Raw genomic sequence first — 26293 nt, 5'->3', positions numbered from 1 at the left:
ATTAATGGTTATTTTGTGTTCGCTATATTCTTGGCATAATATTTTTTACCTTGTTGTATGCTTATAATTGTTACCCTTTTAGTTGATGAGATGTAAGGAAGATTCATAACCTCCACACAAGAATTTGATACTGATCCGTTATTTTGTTTTTTTCTTTTTTTTTTTCTTTTCTTCCTTTTGTGTTTTACTGAGGGCCGGTCACTGAATAATAAAACAATAAAAGCCCTATAGATGTATTTTCTTTTATTAAAATAGAAGAATGAAGTAAATTTTCTGTTTAATTATTTTCTTACTTCCATTTTGCCTCCGTTTATGCCATTTAATTTGTTACGATTAGAATTATTTAGTAAGTTGCGATTCCAATCCTGATCTCCTAGGATTGGGTTGTGACAAATCCAATCTCGGGGATCGATAAAGAAGCAAGGGTATAGAGGTACAGAGAACTCGACGATGGTTGGTGGTGTTTGTGGTGGTGGTTTGTTGTTCTTTCATTTCTCTTTTTGTTTTGTTTTGTTCTGTTCATTTCTACAGCTAGAGTGAGAAAGAGAAAGAGATGAAAAGTGGGAGAGAGATGTTGCTGTTGTTCATTGCAACAGATAGTGGCCTGTGCATCTCTTAGTTCAATATATATATATATATATATATATATTTTGTATTTCAACAAATCATTATCTTTTAACAAATAAAAATCAACTGATAGCAAAATTTCAACAGACTAGGTGATAAATTTCAATAGATAGTAAAATTTTAACAAATTAAATTCAACAAATATATATAGAGATAAAAAAAATTGTGTAAAAATTCAAGTGATAAATTTTAACATATAGCAAAATTATGAACAGATAAGGCGAAAAAATTGAACGTATATCCAAAAAATTTAAACAGATAAAAAATAATTTGAACAAACAGTAAAAAAAATCAACAGATAAATTATGAGGTAAAATTAGAAACAAAATGTCTTCTAAAATCAACAAAAAAAACTTTTCATCAAATTATTTCATAAAGAGTGGATCTCTCGTCAAAAAAAAAAAAAAAAAAATTCACCGATTCTAATGTTTTATGCCATACTTAGATTAGAATTTTTTCAATAAATTTTTTTTAATCAAATTTTAAAAATAAATTAAAAAATTTTTAAATATGAAGGAGCCAAATCTATACTATATATATAACCAAATGTAGTTATGTTGTCAAAAACCTCCAAATATTTATTCTTAAATTCTCATAATTTTAAAACACTCTCTTTCCTACGTGGCAACCTTATTTGATTGTCTTTCATGTTTTCTATTTTTCTTCATTTTTTATTTGTTTGATTAATTAAAATTAAAATTAATTTCATTACTTATGGATAAAGATTTGAATTTCAAAATCCCTCCATATGGATAAACATATAAAAACTGAAAATTAATTTTATAATCTACAGATAAAGATAAAAAAATAAACAATTAATTTAAAAAAATTAATTTCATAACTTATAGATAATTTAAAATTTCTTCCCATAAATAAACAAATAAAAGTTGATAAATAACTTATAAAAATTAATTTCATGCCCTATAAATAAAGATAAAGATTAAATAATTAATTTTTTTAATAAAAAAACAATTACTCTCTTTTTTTCCCCCTCATTTCGTACTTTAATTAATTTCATTATACATAAACATATAAAAATTCATAAATAATTTATGAAAATTTATTTCATGACGTATAGATAAAGATAAAAATTTTAAAAATTATTTAAAAAAATAATTTCATGACTTATAGATAAATAAATATATAAAAATTGATAAATAATTTATAAAGATTAAGTTCGTGGCCTACAGATAAAGATAAAGATTAAATAATTGATCTTCAAAAAATTAAAATAATAAAATTTAGATAAAGATATGATTTGTTAATCTATATATCTATCAAAAACATATATATCTAAATCTTTATTTTGATTTACTCATTTTTTTTTTCTCCTATCACATATTATCTTTTTTTATTTTAAATTTTTTATCTTATGAAATGCTCTTATCTATAACTTATTATCTCCTATTAAATTCTTAACATTCTCTTGATAATTTTTATTATTCGTTATTATCTAGCAAATGATAAAGATTGTAAAAAAAAAAAAAAAAAAATTATCGCTCTGAATGAGAATAGTATTAATAATGAAATAATAAAGACTACATGGGAGAATGTAGCACAAAAATTTCACAAAATTAATTTTCTTCACTATATTTACAAAAGGTAATAATTTGAGATTCCTTCTATTAGTGATTAAAAATAATTTGCATTAGATCATTGTTATGTTTTTTTTTTTTTTTTTATAAGGCTATCATTCGTTATAGTATTTCTTCAATCCCATCTCTAAATTCTCTCTTTGAAATCTTTGTTTTTTCAATAATTAAGTTTAGAATCAATTTCTTATCAAATTTGTTTTCTTGATCCTTATTTTATTGAAGGATCGAGACGAATAAAACTTTCATATAATATATGAAATTAGTGAATATAATACAAAGATGATAGGGAAGTACTACATATTTGTCAATATCTCTATGTTATTATTAGTTGATTTGCTAGATTATACTATCAATTTAGAGCCCATATGATTTAATTCAATGTTCATGACTCTATTTGTATTTGACCATTTTTTCGTTGAGTAGCCGATATAATTTTTTTTTTTTTTTTGGTATATAATGATTAAAGCTATCATTTGTTATATTTTTTCAAATACAATTCAAATAATTTTTTATCATTTTTTTTATAAATAAAATGGATTAAAACTATTCTCTTATATAATTTTTATAATACTATGATATTCTTATCTTGATTAATTTTTTTAAAATGATGTAGGAACTATGCAAGTATTATTCAAACTATGGAGAATGATTTATACTTTGATATAATATGAGTGTGTCATTGATAGAGGAAATCAAAGATAAAGAGTTGCTAATATAATCAATTAATGATTTGTTTGAGAAGTTCTTTTTATAAGCAATGCAACAAACTTAGATTAAAATTTTTTAAAAACTACTTATAAATTATAATTAAAAGTTGATATTTATTCATAATTTGATCCCACAATAATAATATGCACCACTGATTTAAAAGTTTAAGTAAATTTATGATAGCTTTTCTAAACTTATAGAATTTCTCTCTTTTAATGTTTTGTTTAGTTTGATACAAGTTATTTATGTTATCAAGTGATTGTGATACTATTATTCTCAACAATTTTTATAATTAATAATTTCTCATGCATATCAAATTTTATTGTAAAATTTTGTGATTTAATTATTGTTAACATCTACCTAGATGGTTTAATATTATGGCTTGTCGCTATTAAGATATAATTTAAAATTAAGATGATTTATTTATCACACAAAATATATATAGTTTATTTTTCCGTGCATCGCACGGATTACCGCTAGTATAAAATAAAAGATAGTAATTAAATATAAAAATTGCACAGCGTAATTTAGCGAGGAGAGTGTGCTATATACTACCATACATGAGGATGCTGATGATGATGTTGGAGCAACCTCAGCCGCTGCTGCTGCTAGCGGCGGTGCAGTTGTAAGGACTTTACAGTCTTTTCACATCCACACACCCACTACCATAGTCTTATCTCCTCCATCACCGCCTTCATATCCCCAGGCAAAACTATTTTCCTTTACTTTCAAAGTCAATCCAAATCCAAAAACAAAAACAAACAAAAATCACCATATGTGTCTTTCTCTCTCTGATATTGTTTTGTACTAATGATAAAGAAAGGAAAATGAGACAATGAGAGAGGAAGAGAGAGAGAGAAGTAGCGTGGGAAAGTAGTTTGGAGATAATAGAACAGGTATGGCACCAGCAGCTTTGGGGTTTCCTTTTACAACAGCTCAGTTGAAGGAGCTTGAGAGACAAGCCACGATCTATAAATTAATGATGGCTTCTCTTCCTGTCCCTCCTCATCTTCTTCTACCCATTACTCCTAATTCCTCCCACTGTATGATTCTTGTTTTTTTTATTTGATGTGGGTTTTGTTGTCTACTCACACAAACTCGATCAAGTTTCAGGAATTTTTGTTGTAATGTTGTTTTGTTGTGTTTTGGGCAGTGGATTTGCAATTCTGCAACAACCATAATACTAATAAGGATGGTGCAGAGCCAGGGAGGTGCAAGAGAACTGATGGGAAGAAATGGAGGTGTTCGAGAAATGTGGTGGGTCCTCAGCATAAGTACTGCGAGCGACACATGCACAAAAGCCGCACCTCCCGTTCAAGAAAGCCTGTGGAACTTCACCAGAACCACCACCACACCACCGCCAACGCCAAGACAACTCGTGTTCTTCACCACCAGACTCTTTCACCTCATGAGGTTCTCGGATCTACCATTCAACCTCCAATTCCTAACAGGTGGGTTCGCACACCAACTGTTTGTTTGTTTTTTTTGTTTGGTTGATTGATCGATTGTGATGGGTTATGTAAATTTCGAACTATATGCGAGTGCACCCCTACTGTTTGATTGATTGATTGATTGATTTGTGTGTTTGGGTATTGAAGGGGATTGGACTGGATGCTCGCAATGGATAGGTCGAAGCAGCAACAATGGCAGCAGCAATTGTTACAGCAGACAAATATAACCTCTGTTTTCAATCAAGATTGCATCGACGAGTCTCTGAATCTGATTCCCTTTGCCGATGAGTGCAATTTGTTTCTCAACCCTGATCTGGAGACTCCTAGGGGTTTCATTGATGCTTGGTCAAATGAAGATCCCAACAGTGCTAACAACAACAACGAGTCCTCTGTTTCTTTACGTGGGAACCTCTCGCCTTCTTCTCTCACTCTGTCGATGTCCACGGCGGCGGCGGGCGGCGGCGACGCCCTCACCGGCGAAATGGGTGGTCAGATCCAAATGGGTTTAGGCATTAGAGATTCAGATCACCATGAAGCCCAAGTTTCAAGCTGGCTGAGTTCTGTTTCTTGGGAGGGTTCCACACCTGGTGGACCGCTAGCCGAGGTCTTGAGACCGAGCAGCGCCGCCGTGAGAACTCCGGCGACTAGGGTCTCATCTCCATCGGCGGCGACACCGGAAATCATGCCTTTTCAATGGCTGAGCTGAATTTAGAGCAATTAGGATCTTGTTGAAAGTTGATTTTGTTTATGTTGGATGGTTCTTTAGTTTTTCTCAGGTGATCACATTTTGTTTCTTGTTTATCTTACTCTGAGTCCAAACTAAGCTTTTTACAGTTTCAATTATCAATACATTAATACAGACATTCCTATGAAAATGTTTAATACAGTGTGTTGTTGACCATGGGTTTAATTGGGAAGGTCCTGTTTTTTTCAAGCATGGTCGTCTTCTTGCTACTGATGGTAGAGTTGTTGCCAAAAAGCCAATTTTTATTTTTTGTTTTTAAAAATGCAACATAGACTGAAGATTTCGTAGAGTATGGATTTAATTGGGAGGTTCCTGTTTTTTTCAATTGTGGTCATCTTCTCGCTACTGATGGTAGAGTTGTTGCCAAAAAGTTATTTTTTATTTTTTATTTTTAAAATTCAACATAGACTCTGAAGATTTCATAGACTACGGATTTTATTGGGAAGTTCCTCTTTTTTTTCAATTGTGGTCATCTTCTTGCTACTGATGGTTGAGTTGTTGCCAAAAAGCCATTTTTTTATTTTTAAAATTGAAGATTTCATAGACTATGGATTCAATTGGGAAGGTCCTGTGTTTTTCAATTGTGATCATCTTCTTGCTACTGATGGTAGAGTTGTAGCCAAATATCCATTTTATTTTTTATTTTATAAATTCAACATAGACTGAAGATTTCATATACTGTATAGATTGTTCCAATGGGAAATGATAATGTGATGCTTCTTCAGAAATATTTACAGTTTTTATAGTAAAAAAATTTGTAGTTATTGATAATAATATTGTTTTTTTTTTTTTTTTTTGATTGAGATGGGGGTACTTATTGATAATAATTTCATTGTTTATAACCCTGTTTTTTAACAGACTAAGGCCATGCTTGAATAACATCCTAAGATAACTTGTGTATATCAAATTGAACTTGGATTTATGCTTCAAGACTTGATTAATAGGCAAATGATGAGATTTTCTCGCCTTTGTTGGGGGTCTTCATCGCCTTTGTCATGTCTATATATCCAACTCAACTTGGATTTATGCTTCACGACTTGATTAATGGACAAATGATTAGGTTTTCTTGCCTTTGTTGTGGGTCTTCCTTGTCATGGGCCCATAGATTCAACTCAATGTATGTATTTGGATTTTTTTTTACCCGATGTTTTTACTTTTGCATATTGGAATATATTGAATTATTTAGAATTAAGAAAATCTTTTGAGAACTTTTATAGCACAGGGCTTGAGAATCATACATAATTTTTAAACAAAAAAATTATTCTCCCGAATGATGTGGCAAAAACTATTTTTAATAAAATTATAAGTCACAACAAGAAGAAGAAATTAATACTTTAATTTGACCCACTTGGAACATGAGTTGAGATGGCCGAGTTGGTCTAAGGCGCCAGATTAAGGTTCTGGTCCGAAAGGGCGTGGGTTCAAATCCCACTCTCAACAATATGTTTTTTTGTTTTTGGTTCTTCTCTTCTCTTTTCATCAGTCATGGTTTTTCTGTTATTCGGTTGGGTTTCATCTTCCTTTGTGCTCTCATCTTTTATCAACTCCACATTGGCAGGAGTTTCATGGTTCTGTTCCTTGGGCAAGGCAGAGGATGGTTCCTGAAGTTGATTGTATCAGGAGCTTCTTTGATTTCTTCCACTTCCTCTGTATGAGTCTTTCCCACAGTCAGGCTTGGGCCAATCTCATGAATTTCTTCAACAACATGAACTTTGGACTCAGATATTGCTTCTGAAGTTTTGGATTCTTCAATTTGAACTTCATTTGAATCTGATTTTTCTGTAGTTGCACTCATGTCATGTCTGCATTCTTGTGTTCAATTGTTGGAAGCTTCGACAACATGCCAGTGGCTTCTACAAGCTTGATCTTGTCAACTTCTGTTTCATCTTCCTTTGTGCTGTCATCTTCTAACTCAATCTCTTTCCTAAACTCTAGAATCAGAGTAAATAGCAAATACCCTTTTCTCTCATTCGTTGTTCTCTCTCTAAAAAAACCCATTTTCGATTTTCCCCAACTAGTTTTTATATCCTTTTCTCTCTCTCCTCTGTTTTACTCTGTTCTCTGAAACACAAACCTTGTTCTTGGGTTAACCCCTTTCTTTCATTGCAGTCTTCAACTGGGTTGAACTTGAATTTGATTAGCATAATGGGTTCTTCAAAGAAGCATCAATTGGACGGAAGAGGCAAAGAATCAGACGGCAAGAAATGGGCAATTGCTGGAATTTTGATTCGTGGTTCGTTGAAATCCATGAAAACGAAGCAGAGGAGAGAGTGTGATGATGATAGCCACGAATTGACAACCCCAACGGCAAAAGAATTGAGGATACCGGAGACATTGCCTTGCCCGGCGGCACCGAGGAAGCACTAGGCTTCATTGACATGGCATTACAATGGTGGGAGTAGGAGGGAGTTCTTTACTCCTCCAGACATGGAATTAGTATTTATACACCATGTTGAGAGAGTAATTGAGTTGTTTGAGGACTTGGCTTGTTCTGTTGTTTTGCTTTTGTTTTGTTTTGTTTTTTGGGTTGCTCTGTTTTAGTAATTGTAGACTGTAGTAGTAGCCTAGAAAGGAAATGATTGAAGTGTACAAATATATGGGTATTTATGAAATGGCTGGCTAGTTGAGTATATATAGTCAAGTTTCTGAATTGCATTTTTTATTTTGTGTGTTTGAGTGTTGGGAGTCGAATGAAATTTGTTTCACATTTTATTCACCAGTTGTTTGAGGTTTTGAATGAATTAAAGATGGACAGAATGTTAAATGAGTGGCATGGCCAAAGATTGTTTATGTGCTTTAGTTTTCAAAAAGTGGAATTGGATCTTTTGTCTCATTTTTCTCTATCTCCGCCTCAAGTCTCTCTCTATCATTCGTATCAAACTTAGAGAAAAATAAATTTTATGAAAGAGAAGGTGAAGGTGTTTAAAATAGGAATGGCAACGGGGCGGGGCGGGGCGGGGCCGGGGATCACCCTCCCCGTCCCCGATCCCCGATGGTTAAATTTCCCCCGGCCCCGACCCCGATCCCCGACGGGGAACGTATCACCGCCCCCACCCCCGACCCCCGACGGGGATCGGGTTTCCCCGACCCCGAACATTCCCCGGCTAAAAAAAATAAAAAAATGAGATCAACGTCTTGACCAGCGGTGGAAACAAATCTGTAATCATACAACAGATCTATAATCATCCAAGTAAACAGATTCAAACAACAGATCTATAATCATCATCATCCATTAAATAGATTCATAATCATCATCATCCATTAAACAGATTCAAACAACAGATCTATAATCATCATCTAGTAAACAGATTCAAACAACAGATCTGTAGATCAGTGTCTGGACCAGCGGTGGTAGTGGTGTAGATCGGAGTTTGGACCAGCGGTGGTAGTGGTGTAGATCGGAGACTGGACCAGCGATCAGCGGCTGAAGACGAGAGCTGAGAGAGCAAACGAGATGTGAGAGAGAGTGGTGGTGGTGTCGCCGTGTCGGTGACTGAAAGTGAGAGAAAGGAGTCGGTGACTGTGTCGCCGTGTCGATGAGAGTGACGCCGTGTCGGTGAGAGTGAGAAGAACGAGAGAGACGAGACACTGAGAGAGACGAGAGAGTGAGAGACAGAATAAGAGTTGAGAGAGTGAGTCAGTGAGAGTGTTTCAAAAGTACAACTAATATTTATATAATACAACTAATAATATTTATATAATACAATGAGATACAGAGGCATGGATGAATCGGGGAAATTTCGGGGCGGGGCCGGGCCGAGGCCGGGGCCGACGAGCCTATCCCCGTCCCCGGCCCGAAATTGATCGGGGAGTGATTTTTTAATACCATCCCCGTCCCCGCGGGGATATTTTCGGGGAAAAACCACTTATTTCGGGGTCGGGGGATCGGGTCCCCGTCGGGCCGGGTTTAAATTGCCATCCCTAGTTTAAAACAAGAGCAATGCTATATACCACTAATTTACCATCACTAATCCCACCACTAGTGAGGTGGCAATTGAAAAAAAAAAAAAAAAAAAAAACAAGGCACAAAACACATGTGGCAGTGGGTGGGACCCACTGCCACATTATTAAAGCCACCACTAATTAGTGGTCTAAAGCATTTTTGTTCGTTAAAACAAATAAACAAGAAAGAGTGAGATACCTAAAAAAAGCTGGCCAGAAAATGTTATCTTAAAATCCTTTTCATGGCTACGATGCTCTACACACGGATGTTTCACAAATTGATTGACCCATCAAACACCCTTTTCTTTCAAGTTCCTCGTAATGCAGTTCCAGTGACATTAAAAAGGGACAAAAATACATATGGGGTTGTCCTATAAATTAGAATTCTATGTGGGGTTTTAAGGGTTGTTCATTTGTTTTGGGAGACAATTGATGATAAAGACACTTCGGAAAAAAAAATTAGTATTTTATGTGAAAAGAAGTTTAGTATTGTACTTTTTGTACTAGAGGGATTACAAAACACAAATTGACTCTAGGCAAATTCTAAAACCATGTATCTGGTTTGTGCAAGGGCTTCAGGTGTGTTTATCATTTACCAAACTCACATTTGCTTATCTGAAAAACTATTTATTCAAAAATTATGTATTGAGGTCATGGATTTAGCCCTTTAGTTTCTTAGGGATTAGTACTGTTTCAATAAAGCAATTTGTAGCAGCAACAATATAATAGTTTGAGTTTGTCAAATAGTGGTTAACCTAATATGTGTTTTATTTTTTAAAAGTTTTTAGTTTTTTTTTTTCTTTTTTTTTTTAACTGTTAGACCATCTCCAATGGATACTCAAACAATTTGATCAAAAACGAGTTCTTCTCGTGATCTAACGGTTGCATTAAATAGGTATCAAATTGAGAATTTTATTTTTCTTTTATCAAACTAAGGACAAATGTGTCTTTCATCAAATCACTGTTCATTGTCGTTGTCGAATGTTCTCCCGAATGTCCTCCTAGATGACCACCTTAAGGCAAAAATTTGTGAAAAAATTACATTGGCTGGTCGACTGCCTGGCCAATCACCTCAAGGCAAAAAAAAAATTACACTGGTTGGTCGACCGACCGAACATTCGCCCAGTCAACCGGTGTTCTGATGAAACTCCAAAATTCTCTGTTGATCACTTGATATCAAATGAAACTTTTACTCAGATTTAATAAAAAAAAAAATTTGATACACCGCTAGAGATGCCATAAAAACTTTTAGTTGGATTCCACTAGATAGTTTTCATTGGATTCTTTTCTTTTAGTGTACTTTTAAAGATAAGTTTCAATTCTTTTTCTTTTTGTTGTTAAGTATTACAAATTCAGGCTTAACTATTTGAAAATTATTTAGAATTATCATATAATAATTCAGATTTCTTCTATATATAAATCTTACTCTACACAAATTAAATCTTAACTTCTGGATAATTTCGGGACCGTAAGTATGAGTCCCCAAACTTATTCTTTGCTTCCTCTTGGGGGGCAACAAACGCTCTGCTCAAAATTTATTTTGCTCAATAATTTATGAAACTTTTTAATTGTATACTAAACAATCTCATGTGAGAGAATTCTATTTAATCATGTCTAATTATGTGATTAAATTATGTTTACTTATTAGTTCTCAATAAATTTTATAACTAAGTGGTCATGTTTGTTTGAACAGATTAGATTAGGTTGGATTAACATTCTCATGATTAATAGTCCTATGATTACAAATCCCTTTGGATTGTGTATTCTATCCTATGTTTAGATTGAGTTATGATTATAAGAAAGGGCTAATAGTCCAGACTTTGACTTAATCCTTCAATTTATATCACACTCTCTATGTGAAATTGAATAGTCCATCATATGTGGGATACCATATCCGGATAGATTGTTAGTCTGTACCTTAATTATTTAACAAAATATCAGATTAATAATTTTATTGGACTATTAATCCAACTTTAAGCTCATGTCCACCCAAACAAATATAGTCCGAATGTATAACTAAATAGAAAAACGGGAGACCTCATGCTATTAGAGTGATGAAAAAAGAGAGTATGAAATCATACGGAGTAATTGGATTCTGATTTTCTTAATCAACTATGTTAAAAACACTGTGTGAGTTTCACATAATAGATTACATATATGAGATAAGAAATGAGACCCAAATACTTGTGTGCTCTACCTTTTACCTCACGCCTTCTTCTCATTCTGTGAATTTTTTATTTTTTATTTTTTATTTTTTTTATGCATGTAAGATTTTTTTTTCATTATTAATCAAGGGAAATAAATAACTGGAATCCCATGTAAATGGTCAGAGAGAAAGAGGGGGTTTGGCTGTAGATATGTAACATGGGCTTGGGAGGAATCTTAAGTAGGAGATTCTAATTAGGAATAATGGACATTTTTTTTTATTTGAAATACTTTTTAACTTATTTTAAAAAGAATGTTAAAAGTTAATTTTTTCATTTTTTTTCTAAATGTACAAAAAAAATAGAAAAATGATGTGACTCAAAAAAAAAAAAAACAAATCAAAACACTAAATTTTAATCCAATTGCCAAAATAAGTTCATAAAAATTGTAAAAATTATTTTTTTCTTTCTTTCGGTCTCTGCCCAGGCTGACTCTGACCGGCCCAGCTTCGAAAATCCCTTTGGGGGTGTTTTGGAAAGATGATAAAAGCTATTTTTTGATTTTTTTTTTACTTTTTTGTAAGAGAGGGAAGTGATCTAAAAACTGAAAAGTGACTTTTAACCCATTTTCTAAAATAAGCCTGCCCGAGTTATTTTTGGCGGGAACAAATCCTCATTTCAGTTTTTTCTTTTCCCGTGCCAAAATTTTGCCCCCTAATATTTTTGGGAAAAAGCAAATTTTAATTTTGGAAGATTTATGTCATCAATTTATAAAATGAAAATAATCAGTACAGTAATTATTAAAAATTTTATTAATTATTAAAAATCAATACAATAAATAAGAAAAGTTATGAATTATTGTGGTATTAATTACAAACTATTTTATTATAATTAGGAAAGGGCGTACTAAAAAAAAAAGTCTTAATTCCAAACTATTGTAGTTCTATGTGATTATGGTTTGAAGGTTAAAAAGTTACAAACTATTTTAGATTATTTTGTTACAAATTATTGTGGAATAATTACAAAATAGTATCCGGTATGCAAGTCTACTGTAACCTTTCCTCTTAATGTTTCATCAAAAGAATGTACTTTTAATTATAATAAACATGATTTCCTATAGATTTGCATTAATATTTTAAAATTTATGAGTCACAACTGCTGGTGCTTTGGTTTTAAAAAAAAGAATAATGCTTGGGACCTCCTTTTGGGGATCACCCCCTCACCCCCCCTTTGCCACGTGGCGGGTGGTGATTGGAGGAGCAGGAAAAAAAAGAAAAAGAAAAAGAAAATGTAACCAATGAGAGAGAGAGGGGGTCAAAGGGGGTGGGAGGAAAAGGGGGATAAATCATTGTTGTAAAAAAAAAAAAAAAAAAACACAATATTCAATTTGTAAATCATAAAAAAAATGTTAGGACCTTAATGAGGCCCAAATGGAATGGATAATGGGTACTAGCATGTGGATTCAAGGCCCAATTTCAGTGTAAATTTTGAGTGCCCAATTATAGTTTGTTTTTTGGGTTTACTATGGGGTGTCCGGGCAGCTTAACCCGCAACTCGATTAATCCCCTCTCGATTATAGTTGCAAGCAGAAGATAACAACCCCCAATCTAAAAGAAAACATCAACCAACCTAAAGAGGTTGAAAATTTGCCAAACGGCTAGCAAACCACCAAGTAGGTTGAAAATCTGCACCTAGTGTGGTTCGGTTGACAAAATTGTCCCAAAACCACTCTGCACCGACCTGTGTACACCCCAAGTAGAGGAGAGAGGAAGGGGTGGGAGGCGACATCAATAGTAGTCCCTCATCGCTGACCACTAGGAGAGAGAAAGAAGAAGCAGATGAGATAAGCTCAGGTGAGGGAGGGTGTACCTATGTGGGTAATAAAACTTTAATAATGATAGTCAAAAGTCATGCAAATAAAAATTAAAACTAGAGCCAATGTTTGAATACAATGGTCTGGTCTGGGCCCATTGAAACACATTGTAGCTAGCCTAGCCTGCATACTGGAATTCTAAATTAGGTAATTCTTGAGTATATGTAACAATCTTACATGACTGCCACATCGTAATAAGAGTTTAATATTGCTGTTTCTCGAAGAAACTGACCATTAAAATGTTTCGTATAAGATATATCCTAGTGTTTCAAAATTTTGAGTCCTATAGTTGAGGTGATTTAACATAGCCAAACCTACCTAAACAAGCAAAAGATTTCGCCAGTGGTAGAAGTTGAATGTGAAATGTCAAAGTTGAAGAGGGTTATGGTCTGATGGATGGAAAGGAAGCATAAAGAATTAGTAACATTTAAGTATAATTTAAACAACAATACTGAAATTACAAGAATTTCACTTCTGAAAAACATGAGAATCCCCCCAAGGACTCATATCCCAAGTCCATAATAATAGGAGCTATGTTGAGACCACCTAAACTGGAGAGAATCCAGAAAACCCAAATATCCATATACACAGATATATACATACACATGTATATATAATTGTACAATTTTTTTAAAAGATTATTATGGTTGCCAAATAACCGAGGTGAGAAACAATGAGAAGTGAAAAACACATTAGAGAGCAAACATATATATTATGGCTCATCAAGATTATTAATAGAATTTGTTTCTTCTGCTGTTGTAGTAGAATTAGTACACATCCATATTTCATTTGATGAGCCATAACCACTGAAAGGTCACACAATACAATTGTGTTAAAACTGTTAATGTTTCAGTTCTATAGTTGTGGAGAAAGCGAGCTACGCCTCACCCATAACAAATCAATGCAGCAGATAGGAGCAAATAACACCAAATTATCTAACTCACCTATGTCTATAACAACCCTATAAAATCAACAGCTATGGCACTAACTTCACACAATCAGTTAAAGGAAAAGGCTTTTAGCTACATATTAGATGAAGATGTAGATGAAGATGTACAAACAAAGATACATGCACATTCCAACAGCATCATTATGAAAATTGCAGATGTAGATGTAAATGTAGATGTAGATGTAGATGAAGATGACCCAGGAGCTATATAACAAGTGCAGCATCATTGTGACAAAGAACTTATCAAAAACAAAAACAAAAAAGCATCATTGTGAGACAAAGAAGCAGCAGTGCTGCATTAACGAAAACAGAAATGTGCTTTATAAATCATAGCAAATAAGGAAATGTTTTTTTTATTTAAATGATGCCGTGTGTACATTATTGGAGAATCAAACATTGGTACAAACATTTTTTTTTTTTTTGGATAAGTAAGTCATATTATAACCAAAAAATAAAGCTATACAATGAAGTTCAATACACATCTTTTGTAGGGAGAACAAACATAAACAAAAGAACAAACCGCTCCCTCAAAAGGAACAAACTAAGCCTATAGACGACAAACACAACATACACAACAAAGGATTTAAAATTTCCCTCTAGCACTCTTCACGTAATGAAGTTTCGCTTTGAGTTTTCTTCTGTTATCCTCTTTTGTAGTCTCCCCATTAACGGGAACACTTGGAGATGGATTCCCTCTACTTTTTAGGCTCTTCGTTTGACACAACAACTCTTGATTTAATTCTCTATTCCCCAACCTATGAAGCATGGACACACCAAAATGGAAACCGTAGCGGTGTCGGATACAGGGACACGCTGGGGACACGTACGGGACACGGCATCTGGCGTGTCCCCTTAATTTAATTTATTTTTTTGCAGGGACACAGCGAAGACATGGCGGGGACACGCCATGGGACACGACGAGAAGAGTAAATGAGAGAGAAATGGTGTACAAACCTGGTCGGTGACTTCTCAGAGCCCTTCGACTTCGACTTTGACTATCCAGAGCCCCCTTCGACTTCGACAGACTTCGACGATCCCCAGCCCCCTTCGACTTCGATGATCCAGAGCCTTCAACTTCTTAGAGCTCTCTCTCTCTCGCCTTCGCCTTCCCAAAGCTCTCTCTCCCTCGCGATCGCTCTCACTTCCGTCTCCCTCTATCTCGCTTCGGTCTCCCTCTCTGTCGCTTCTGTTTTGACACCCATCCTTGGTCCTTATCTTCTAGATTCATATATAATATATATAAATATTATAATAGTTATATTATAACTATTATTATTATATATTATATAATAGTTATACTATTATTATTATTATATATTATATCATAGTTATTATATAACATAAATATAATTATAAGATAATATATACTTATATATATTAAAAAATAATAAAATAAAAAAATTAATTAGAACACATTATTTAAAGAATATAATAAATAAATAAATAAAATAATTAATGTGTATTAAAATAAAAATATTTATAAAAAAATAAAAAAAATTGCGGTGTCCCCTGCCGTGTCCGTGTCCGTGTCCTTATTTTTTAGAAATTGCCGTGTCCCGTGTCCGTGTCCGTGTCCGTATGTGTGTCCGTATCTGTGTCCGTGCTTCATAGTCCCCAACTCTCCCATATCACATGATTTAAGGACATCAAAAGCATTAGATGTTGATAGGGTGAAACGCTGCGTCTCTCCCTCTTTGTTTATCACTGTCGTTGAACCTTGCCCACTATCTCTCCCGTTTTTCTTCACCACTTCCCACTTAGTTGGAACTTGTATGTTAGTCTCCTTGACTTTCCACTCTTGTTTGGAAGATGGAGGGTTCAAGATCTTTGGCTTCTGAGGGTACAAATTAATGGTATGACCAAAAGTCTTACAAACATCACACCTTTGAGGTTTCCATGGAACCTCAACTTGAATCTCATATGGGGTTACCATAACCAAGATTTATTTTGAAAGACTCAGGGATCTCTTCATTTGATGGCACTTCAATACATATTCTCGCAAACGTAAATCTACTTCTCTTGAACGAAGGCTCATCCAAATAAAGAAGAGTTCCCATGATGCTAGCAATGTAACCCAAACCTTCTTCAGTCCAAAGCTCCAAAGGAACATTATATAACTTCAGCCACAACGACACACTCGAAAATTCACACTTTGTTAGTTTTAGTCCAGGTTGCCATTTTTTAACAACAATCAATCTAGCCCCAACATAACAGGGACCATCTTCCAAAATTTTGTCTATAGCCTCTTCACTTTTTACTTTAAAAATAAAAAACCCATTATTAATGGTGACAACATCTTCAAGCAAATTTCCCCAAAGTTTCTCTGTTCAAGTTTTCACATAATGGAAAGAGAATCTTTTATCAATGAAGTATCCAACCAAGGCATTTTCCCAATGAGAAAAGCCTTTTTTTGAGATCTCTATAGGGACATTGTACATGCTATCTGCTAGGTTCTCAATCTTATGGGCACCTATTTTATACTTCATTTTTGACACCTTATTAATCTCTTCTTTAAGTAAAGAGCTCCAAGCTTGTAGAGGCTTACCTGATATAGCAGTTGTACCACCATCAAGACATTCACCCTTGCCAGATTGTGTGTCTTCCATATGTAGTTCAACCGAACCCTCATTTCTACAAGCTTGCACATTTTCAACACTCTTCCGTTGCTTGGTGCCAATTACTTCTCTCCTTTGATCAGCACTGGGTGAGCAAAGTTTATTTGACATTATCATTTCATTTGCAGCCAGTGGGGAAACAATGGCCAATTTTGGCCACTGCTCAAGAACAGTTAGCACTCTAATTGGTGTGTTCCATGCATTAGGTGTTTGATGCTGCTTTGATGATTGCTCAGTTAAGGCTTGCATTTCCACATTCAATTGCAACCGTGGTGTACCAAGATTTCCACACAAACATAGATCAACACAATCACACTCGATTGAGCTATTCTTCGATTCCACATCCCTTAAACCCCTTTTGTTTTCATTCGGGGGCCCTTGTCATGGTCCCACAAAATCTCCAAATATGAGAAATTTGGGGGCTCCTCAAATGCATGTAGACCTGCGGGGGAGTACAGCAGGCATCTCATTGGTAGATATTTGAGCATCCACCTGATTATCAAACTCCTTTAAGGAGACCTTGGTTGATTTGCACTTAGTAGATTTACATTTTGATTTACTCTTTGCTAATTTGCTCTTAGCTAGTTTGCCCTTCTTCATTGATAGCTTGCTACCCTCTCTGTCTCTCTCTTTGTCCCTTTCTCTCTCTCTCTCTTTCTCCTTAATCATCTTATGACTTCTCAATAGCAGAGTTCACTGAGGCATTTTGTCGAACAGGTGGAGGGCAAGACCAGCAAACACTCTGGTTCGCTCTGGTTGCATAGGAAACTCTCCACCTTGTAAGTCAGCTTCAACAACGATTCCAAGAAAAAACAAGATGATGGAGACAACACAATCAGAGAATCAATCAATTCACTCTTCTTCTGATGAAAACAGCGTCCCAACACCAAATCCAAACGTAGTAGAAACAGTAGCAGCTAACAAGGAGGTATCATCATCATCCCTTGACAAACCACTTGAAGCATTGACATCTGTATTTGAAGAAACTGGGTTTGGCAGTGATGGTAGTTTCTCTCTCTATGGTGCGATTTGAAGAAGCTGGGTTTGGCTCTCCCTCAACTCCACGCTCAAGGTCGACAAACCTGTCCTAGTACTCTCTTCTGTCAGAAAACTATTACTTTCATCTTGTTTGGACCATGCTATGATCACTTTCTGTAAGAAAGGGACTGCTTACTTCATGTAGAAATTTAATGTATAAAGAGAAATGATTGTATTATTGATTCATATATTGAATGTTACAATGATTCCTATATATAGAAGAGTAGGTGGTAGTAGGTGGTAGATGGAGTAGGTAAAGTGGAGGTGGTAGTGGTGTAGTGGGTTAGGTTTAGTGGAGTAGGTGAGGTGGTAGTGGTGTAGTGGGTTAGGTTTAGTGGGTGAAATAGGTGATAGGTTTTAACAGCCCCCCGCAAACTCAAGGGGGATAGGAACTAACCAACTTGAGTTTGGAGAGAGTAACAAAACAAGAAAATACATTAATACATAAAATAAAAGAGGACAGGAGACACTGTATGGTCGTGTCATAACGTTGTAGAAGACACTGTATGGTGGTGTCATAACGTTGTAGAGGACACTGTATGGGGGTGTCATAACGTTGTAGAGGACACTGTATGGTGGTGTCAGGTAGAGGACACTGGATGGCGGTGTCAGACCGATGTAGAAGACAGTTTATGGGGTCATGTCGGACCGTTGTAGCAGACAATGTTGTGACAGTTTACGGAATCTTGCTGGACCCTTGTAGAAACTAACCGGAATCAATGTCGGGACAGTTTACAGAGTCTTGTCGGACCCATAAAGGAGCTAACCGGAATCAATGTCGGGACAGTTTACAGAGTCTTGTCGGACCCATGAAGGAGCTAACCGGAATCAATGTCGGGACAGTTGACAGAGTCTTGTCGGACCCTTAAAAAGTCGCACCCTCAAAAGGTGTGCCCAATCTATCAAAAGGCGTGCCATCAAAAGGCGTGCCATCAAAAGGCGTGCCCAATTCATAAAAAGGCGTGCCATCAAAAGGCGTGCCTATCAAAAGGAGCGCCCATGTTGTCGGCGAGCGCCGAGAGGCGCATGATGCGCGTGTCTGCCTCGGCTATTTAACCAAGGTTGAGGCGGAGGCTGTGCAAACCAGTCTGAAACCGCCGAAAATCCTTTGAAAAAAACTCTTCCATTTCTGAGAAAGAGATTCTGGAACACTCTGTTGCCATTCTGTAACCAACCCTTCTCTGAAACACTCAGCAACCCATAACATGGCCTCGTCTTCCCGTTCAGCTACCCAGAATATGGCCTCTTCGTCCCGTGGTCTGCTCACTCTCTTTCCCGACCTCAACGAGTCAACAAGAGAGATAACTGGTGCGGTGGCCAGTGAACCTCAACCAAGCGCCCCGGAGTTTGCTCCGTTGAACTTTCCGATGCGGTCTGTGGAGCAAAAAATGGCGGTGCAGTCGGATGTGGAGGCCAATCAGTATACGTTGAAGTCATGTGTGGAAACCATGACGGCGGTTACAAACTTGTCGCACCGGCTACAGAGTAGGACAAATGAGGTGCAGCAGTTAAACTCCCAGCTGGCTCTGCTCCAACGCATGTATAAGGATGCGCGAGCAGAGATAAGCGTGCTAAAGGCAGAAAACAAGGAGCTGAAGCGGAAGGCCACCGTGATGTTCCGATTTGGAGGGCCGCCATATGCTGCAGTGGAGGAGCAGGGGGGAGTGAACGTGCTCGGCGGTGTGGGAAACACGGAGGCAGCACCGGCAAGGGCCGTCCAGGACGGAGGCAAGAAGAAGAGACCGGCGGCAGAGTAGAGAAGAAAAAAGCCTGCCTGCGGATGTGGTTGTTTTTTTTTTTTTTTTTTTTTTTTTTTTTTTTTTTTGTGTGTAAAATTGTGATCGGGGTGGATCCCGGTCCCGGAGATGAATAAAATAGGGTTTGGTGTGCAAAGCTAGATGGTATGAATGGAATTTGAAAAAGATTAAAATTAATGTGAAAGAAAAATAAAGAAAGAAATAATAAAAATATATTTGAAATCAAAAATGAAAGATGGGGAAAATAAGGAAAGTGGTTTGGAGAAAATAAATAAAAATAAAGGAGTTTGAAATCAAACGGAGGAGAGATGATGATGTTTGTTTGTTTGTTTGTTTTTTTTTTTTTTTTTTAATAAAAAGAAATATATATATATATATATATAAAATAAAGAAAGTGGGGAACAAGGAGTGCACCAATTAAGCTTTAGAATAAAAAAAAGTTTGGGCGGTGGATGCAAAGTGAGGAGAGAGAGTGGGTGTAAAGTGTTTGGGGTTATAACAGTAGGGTCAAGATTCATTACATAGCCCCGGATATTTGAAGCTTGTGTATGACAAACCAGACGATGAAGGAATGTTGTTTTTCCACTGCCTGCCATTCCTACAACAATGATTATGACTGGTTTCTTTTTGAAATTGGTTGATAAAGTCCCTGCCTCCCCAGACTCAATCTTCATTTTTTCTATCGACTTAGCAATATCATCTTTTTCTTTACCAGAAGCGTTGGATGACTCCTCCGAATCCATTTGCATGGTTGATGATGCAGCTTCCACAGAATCAATGTCCATTTCTAAGCGAAGTTGTTGGTTGCGGTGTTCGGTCCTTCAATACCTGAGATGGAAGAGGGCGACGGAAGGCAGGGAGTCGGCAACGGAAGGCGGTGACGCGAGGAGGCGAAAGGCCGGCGACGCAATATGGTGGTAATGGGCTGTGGAGGCTACAGCAAGCAGAATTTGTGGGAAATGATTTCGTGGGAAAAAGGGTTTCAACGATTACTCTGATGATGAGAACGATGGCGTATCATCTGCGGTGTTTGGAAGAGAAGGATGTGGTATCATCTGTGGCGACTGTGCTTGCTGATCTTCGCAGCCGCCGGAAATTGATGACGAGGAAGATGACTTCGATTCGGAGAGGGAAACTATTGGTGAGTGGTGAAGAAGAGTAAAGGTATGTGTTTGTGATATGTGTTGAAAAACTCCCGCGGGCAGCGAAGGCAAGGTTGCCGGCCGGCTGCCCGCCGGAAAGAAAGGAGTATAGGCCTAAATCTTATAGCTCTGATACCATGTAGAAATTTAATGTATAAAGAGAAATGATTGTATTATTGATTCATATATTGAATGTTACAATGATTCCTATATATAGAAGAGTAGGTGGTAGTAGGTGGTAGATGGAGTAGGTAAAGTGGAGGTGGTAGTGGTGTAGTGGGTTAGGTTTAGTGGAGTAGGTGAAGTGGTAGTGGTATAGTGGGTTAGGTTTAGTGGGTGAAGTAGGTGATAGGTTTTAACACTTCACTTATGGTAGCAGCAACTTTCATTCACCCCTTTTGGTACAAACATTTTTATTGACAGAGCAGACGAAAGTGCTCATTCTATCTCACAACATAAATCGGAAACATTTACAATTGACCCATGAAAGAGTATTGGGATATGTACCTGTATTGATTGAATTGCAATCAAACAAACAACCACCTCAATGAACTTATTTTGAAGCCCACGACCTAGCAACATCCGAAAGCTTGCTTTCCTTAACCTGTACCTGCCTCAATTGTCGACAATTCAAAAGAAATACCTCAACAGCCTCAGCCTCAATCCCACAGCAATGCATTATATCGACAATCTCCAAATGCTTACAGCTTTTGAACATCAAAACTATGGCTGCATTTGTCAATCCTTTACAACCCCTCAACCTCAAAAAGAATTACATGATGCAAGCATTGATGCGAGCTCCTTATCGACTAACATTTCATTATAAGACAAGTCCAACTTCCTCAAATGTCTCAAATTCTGTCCTAAAGTGGTCAGCAACCCAGGTTCTATATTGACCACATCACAATTTATCAAACCCAATTCTTCTAGTCCAGCACTCATAGTTATCCCAATAGTCTTAAGCCCTTCACCAGTAACAAGACAACAACTTTGTAGCCGAAAACTTGATAAACCCCTGAAATTCTCCGCCATGGCCAATAAATGACTGTTTTCGAGGCCAAGGGGTAAGCGAAAATCGAATTTTAGCAAACTACACCGGGTTTGATTGATGAATTGAAGTAAACCCTCTCTGCTACCACCATCATATACCAATACCGACTTCAGAGATGTACAATTCTCAGCTAATTTCAACAAAACCTCATCAATTATAGTCCTACAAGGCCTCAATCCCACTTCTCTGATGCCCTGCAAGCACTTAACAAAATCCAAATCATCACCTATGACTTCGCAGCTCCGTAGCTGCAATTTCTTGAGCTTTTTACAGTTCCTCCATACCCAATCGAGTCCGTAATCACCGTACCGAGTCCCGGACAACCCTAGACTCTCTAATTGGAGTTCACAATCACTATGTTGAAACCTCGAGTTGAATTGATCCGAATCGAAATCTTCAGTGACAAAGCTGAAAACGATGGAGAGGTCTTTGATAGAGCAAAGGAGGAGGAGTTAGTGGAAAGAGAGGGGTCTGGAGAGGGAAAAAAGAGAGAAGAAGTGAGGTGAGGGCATGAGAGAGAGAGAGAGAGAGAGAGAGAGAGAAAGGGGAGACTGGGCCGGTTAAGAGGCAGAGGTGGCGGCGATTGGAGCAGGATGAGGCGGCGGAGAGAAGGAAGTTATCAGATAAAGTGGAGGTGTTGTCACCGTCTACGACAACGAGGGAGAGGAAGGAGAGGAAAGGGAAGTGGAAGAGGAAGGAGGAGAGAGGGGGAGGAGGAGAGGAGAGATGGAGAGAGCGGTGGGTTTTGGAAGAGCGGAGAGGTCTCTGTAATTGTTAGAAACCTCAGGGGAGGTAAGTGTAATTTACCCAAGTATTCAAAATTAAAAATTGAATGATGATTTTATAGAATAAGGGAGGGGGTGGGTGTTGGAGTGATACTGTTAACTACCCCTATTGTTTGTGTTACAGAGACAATTTATCACACAATTTTTTAATATTGTAAATGCACAAAATAGTTTGTTCAAAAAAAAAAAATTTGCATAAAAAAGTGAACTAGGGTTCATCTACTGGTTAGAGTATGGGACTCAGATATAATGGTGAAATTTAAATTTAGATTTAATAATTATTTTGTATATGTGAAATAAAAGGATTATATATAATTGGAAATTAGTTAAGGTGAATTTTGAAATACCCAATAGGCAAAAATAAATAAATAAGAAAAAAAAGTACATAACAAATGAAGCTATTAATGATCAATTTTTCATAAAATATGGTCCTTAAGAAGAAAAATGGGATCACATGTAATCACAATTAATTATTAACTATGTGATTTTGATTTTGATTTTTTTTTTTTTTCTTCTAAAAATGTGTGGTTTCACATCATTTAAAAGTCAGCATAATGGTGTTTTTAAGTTAGTAGTGACAGAGCATCTCTTTCTAAGTCTCCTACTCTAAACCTCCCTCTCTAAGCCTTCTGCTAGGTGTGTTGCCGGGGGTGGGGGTGGGGGTGGGGGTGGCGGTGTGGAGGGGTTCCGGCCGCTAGCCTCTTCTCTCCTCCTTCTACCCCCTTTTTCTCTTTTTCTTTGTCTTTTTGCTTAATAATATTGGAAACTTGTCATTCCAATCCTTTTCGGTGCCGCCACTACCACACCGCCACTAGATCTGTTACTTTCCTGCCTCCATGGATCCACTCTCACTAAATCTGCCTCATCTCTTTCAGATCTGCTACTGGCTACCGATGTTGGCGTCGCCTCTCTCTCTTTCTGATTTTCCAAATCTGATGTTTGGCTTGCGCCCAAACTTTCACTCTTGAACCTAAAACTTTAAGATCTGGTTTCAGATCTTCTCACAATCCGAAGACTAATGTTTACCACGTTCGTTTCACGCTAGGCGACCACCTCACCTCAATGTTCTATCTTGATCAGTGGAGGTGTGGTCTTCAGAGTTCAAGTTGAAGATTGCGGTGTAAAGGAGTTTTGGATGCGTTTGGCAACTTGGATCTGGTTATTTTTGGTTTGCCTTTTTATTTCTTTTAGTGTCTGTTGTAATAATCTTCTCTGTGTGGAGGTTGTGTCCGTCCTTTGTAAGGGTTTTTCTCATTCTCTCCTCTTATGGAAGTTTGTTGTCTCTTTATGAGATCTTTTGCTGCCGTTGTACGATATTGATCCGATTTTTTATCGGTTTTGCAAAGAATATTTTCTTCCTGATCTAAAAAAAAAAAAGTCAGCATAAAGATTTTTTTTTTTTTCTCATCATAAAATTGACTTGAAATTACGTTTGTTACTATTATAGAAACAGAACATATTGAAGTACTTTTTAACAAATAAAAAATTTTAATATACATTTTAGAGATAAAATCCACAAATTTAAACTAATCATATATTAAGTTTTATTCCATCAATATATATATACATATATATATATATATATATATCATGTTTTATTCACATACTTTTAAATTATATGAATAAATTCATTTTCTAAACAAAAAGCATTAATTTTGATAATTAAGATGGCAATTTCAACCCAACCCGATGGGCCTGATTAAAGCGGTTTTTTCCTGAAAAATACCCCGACGGGCCGGGGATGGTATTCAAAACTAAATCTCTAACAATTTTCTGGCCAGGGACGGTGATACGTTCCCTAGCCCCGTCCCCGTTTTCCCAAACTAAAATTACCATTATACCCTCTATATTTATAAACCAAACCCTCACGTACCCTCACAAACAAGCTTCTTTGTCTCTCTCTCCTGGTCTCTCTCTCTCTCTCTCCATGAAATCTGTTGCCATTTCATCATGTTTGAAAAGGGTTTGCTCACCAACTCCATGAACTCCCAGATCTTGCTCCACCAACAGAAAATTAGTGTTCTTCTTACTCTCTCTCTCTCCATCCCCATCGACCGACAGCGAGGGTTCGGAGTTTAACAACATTTGGCTAGAACAACTTAGATCTATGAGAACCTCTCTCTCGGCCTCTCTCTCTCTCTCTGTGATCTGATCTGAGAACAACTCAGATCTAAATTTTCTTGTTAAGGCTTTCTCAGATCTAAATTTTTTTTTGTTAGGGTTTTCTTAGATCTGATAGATACATATATATATATGTGTGTGTGTGTGTGTGTGTGTGTGTATAATGAACAACAACAATCTTATAAATTTTGTGGGATCAGATTCAAATATTTGTGGGATCATTTTAGTTATGATAAATTTTGGCGCTTGTATGTTTTGTAATTTGTTGATTGTAAAAGAAAGGTATGGCCTCCCATTACCTCTTTATTATTTCTCCTTTTCAGGGGGTCCATTGAACTCTCTCCTATTTCTTTCTTTGTGATTTGTACAGCTTTAAGAGCATCTTCAATGATAAATTGTCTTTCCAAAAATCCTTCAATCTAAATTTCATATAAAATTTGACAATTATCAAAATTTTAAAAACTCTCTCTACTCTCTCATGATGGGACTGAACTCACATAACATTTTATTTGATATTTTTGTAAGAAATAACATTTGCACCATTAGAACAAAATTGAAAAATTAGTCATATTTTGGCACCATGACATTGGGTCTATTTGGTGCAGTTTATTATAAGCTAAAAACTGATAATCAAAAAGCAAAAACCAAGAGCATCCCTCCCAACTTCTAGATAATTAATTTTTTTTTTTTCCAGCTTATTTAAACTATTTTTACCTAATAAGCTATAACTTAGAAGTTGCACTAAATAATCTAACACAAACTCCTAAATTAAAATAAGTTATAAGCAACTCATTTAAAGTACACAAATAACTCCATTGTATCAACCACTAAAAGTTCCTTCCTCTTTCAGTGGGGCTAGAATATGGGAACAATGAATTTTAGCATCTTCTTTCATCATCCATGACAAAAAGGTAAAAAAACAAATTAATTAATATTCTATTTGTAGCATGACTTAGGTCAGCAAAGCACCTGGTCCATATCAACCAACCTCTTTTTGTCACAATCTACTTTTTCAATACTGATAGGGAAAAGAGAAAATTCTACAACACACCCCCTCTTTTTAAAGGTACATACATAATGTATTATCACAATGATTATAAAATTATTTTGAAGTTCATAAATTTTCTCACTACAAAAAATTTGTAACCTTTTAATGTTCATAACATAAACACGAGGTAAAACTCAAGTGTAACTCAAGTAGTGTACCTCTAATTTTCTAGAGAAAGGTTTGACATTTGAACTTACGGAGAAGTTTCACACCCCCAATTGTACTAATTTAACTTACTCTTTACCTAGTGTCAAACAAAAAAAAAAAACAAAACTATAAAATTCGTAACATAACTACAATGATTCATAACTAAGAATTCTCTTGTATTACATCCCTTTGTAAACGTACCATAATTGTTAGTAACTAACACTACGAAAATTCGTAACTTTTCTTAAGATAGGAAAATTAGACACTAAGAAAAGACACTCCACACACACATTACCCATGCTATATAGGGGATAACATTTTAGTATAAAAGATCATAAATATTTAAAAATAGGTGGGGGGTGCAAGTTTTTAGTGTTCATTCATTTGTAAATCTCTGCCTCATTTCCCACTGACATGATATTTCCCCTATTATAGAAGAGGGGATTTACCTTACTGATAGAGACACAAAAAGATGGGGAATCCAAACTATGCTCCATAATTTCATCAACATCAACAAATATTCCATTATAGGTAAACACAAAATTTAAAAAAAAA

At 36.0% G+C, this 26293-nt stretch overlaps 1 protein-coding gene, 1 non-coding gene and 1 pseudogene across 2 annotated transcripts; 2 read left to right on the top strand and 1 right to left on the bottom strand.

Moving 5' to 3' along the window:
- The first annotated feature begins 3507 nt into the window (after positions 1 to 3507).
- GRF7 (growth-regulating factor 7) lies at positions 3508 to 5256 on the top strand. The gene is made up of 3 exons (XM_028199208.2): positions 3508 to 3973; positions 4084 to 4381; positions 4529 to 5256. Exons 1-3 carry the CDS (start codon positions 3829 to 3831, stop codon positions 5085 to 5087), a joined length of 1002 nt encoding a protein of 333 aa, XP_028055009.2. The 5' UTR covers positions 3508 to 3828; the 3' UTR covers positions 5088 to 5256.
- Positions 5257 to 6485: 1229 nt separating this feature from the next.
- On the top strand, positions 6486 to 6566 carry TRNAL-AAG (transfer RNA leucine (anticodon AAG)). Its single transcript has one exon. It is a non-coding gene; the product is annotated as a tRNA-Leu (tRNA).
- Positions 6567 to 21024: 14458 nt separating this feature from the next.
- On the bottom strand, positions 21025 to 26235 carry LOC114259233 (uncharacterized; annotated as a pseudogene).
- Between the last annotated feature and the right edge of the window lie 58 nt (positions 26236 to 26293).

The sequence above is a fragment of the Camellia sinensis genome, chromosome 8, assembly GCF_055761805.1.
Source record: "Camellia sinensis isolate YWXY chromosome 8, ASM5576180v1, whole genome shotgun sequence".
Taxonomy (NCBI): Eukaryota; Viridiplantae; Streptophyta; class Magnoliopsida; order Ericales; family Theaceae; genus Camellia; species Camellia sinensis.
The sequence above is the reverse complement of the archived record's forward strand: the minus strand, read 5'-3'. Positions and strand labels throughout refer to the sequence as shown.

Coding starts and splice junctions, on each gene's coding strand:
- GRF7 (XM_028199208.2), top strand. CDS start 3,829: ATGGCACCAGCAGCTTTGGGGTTTCCTTTTACAACAGCTCAGTTGAAG. Junction 3,974..4,083: donor TACTCCTAATTCCTCCCACT/GTATGATTCTTG, acceptor TGTTTTGGGCAG/TGGATTTGCAATTCTGCAAC. Junction 4,382..4,528: donor CAACCTCCAATTCCTAACAG/GTGGGTTCGCAC, acceptor TGGGTATTGAAG/GGGATTGGACTGGATGCTCG.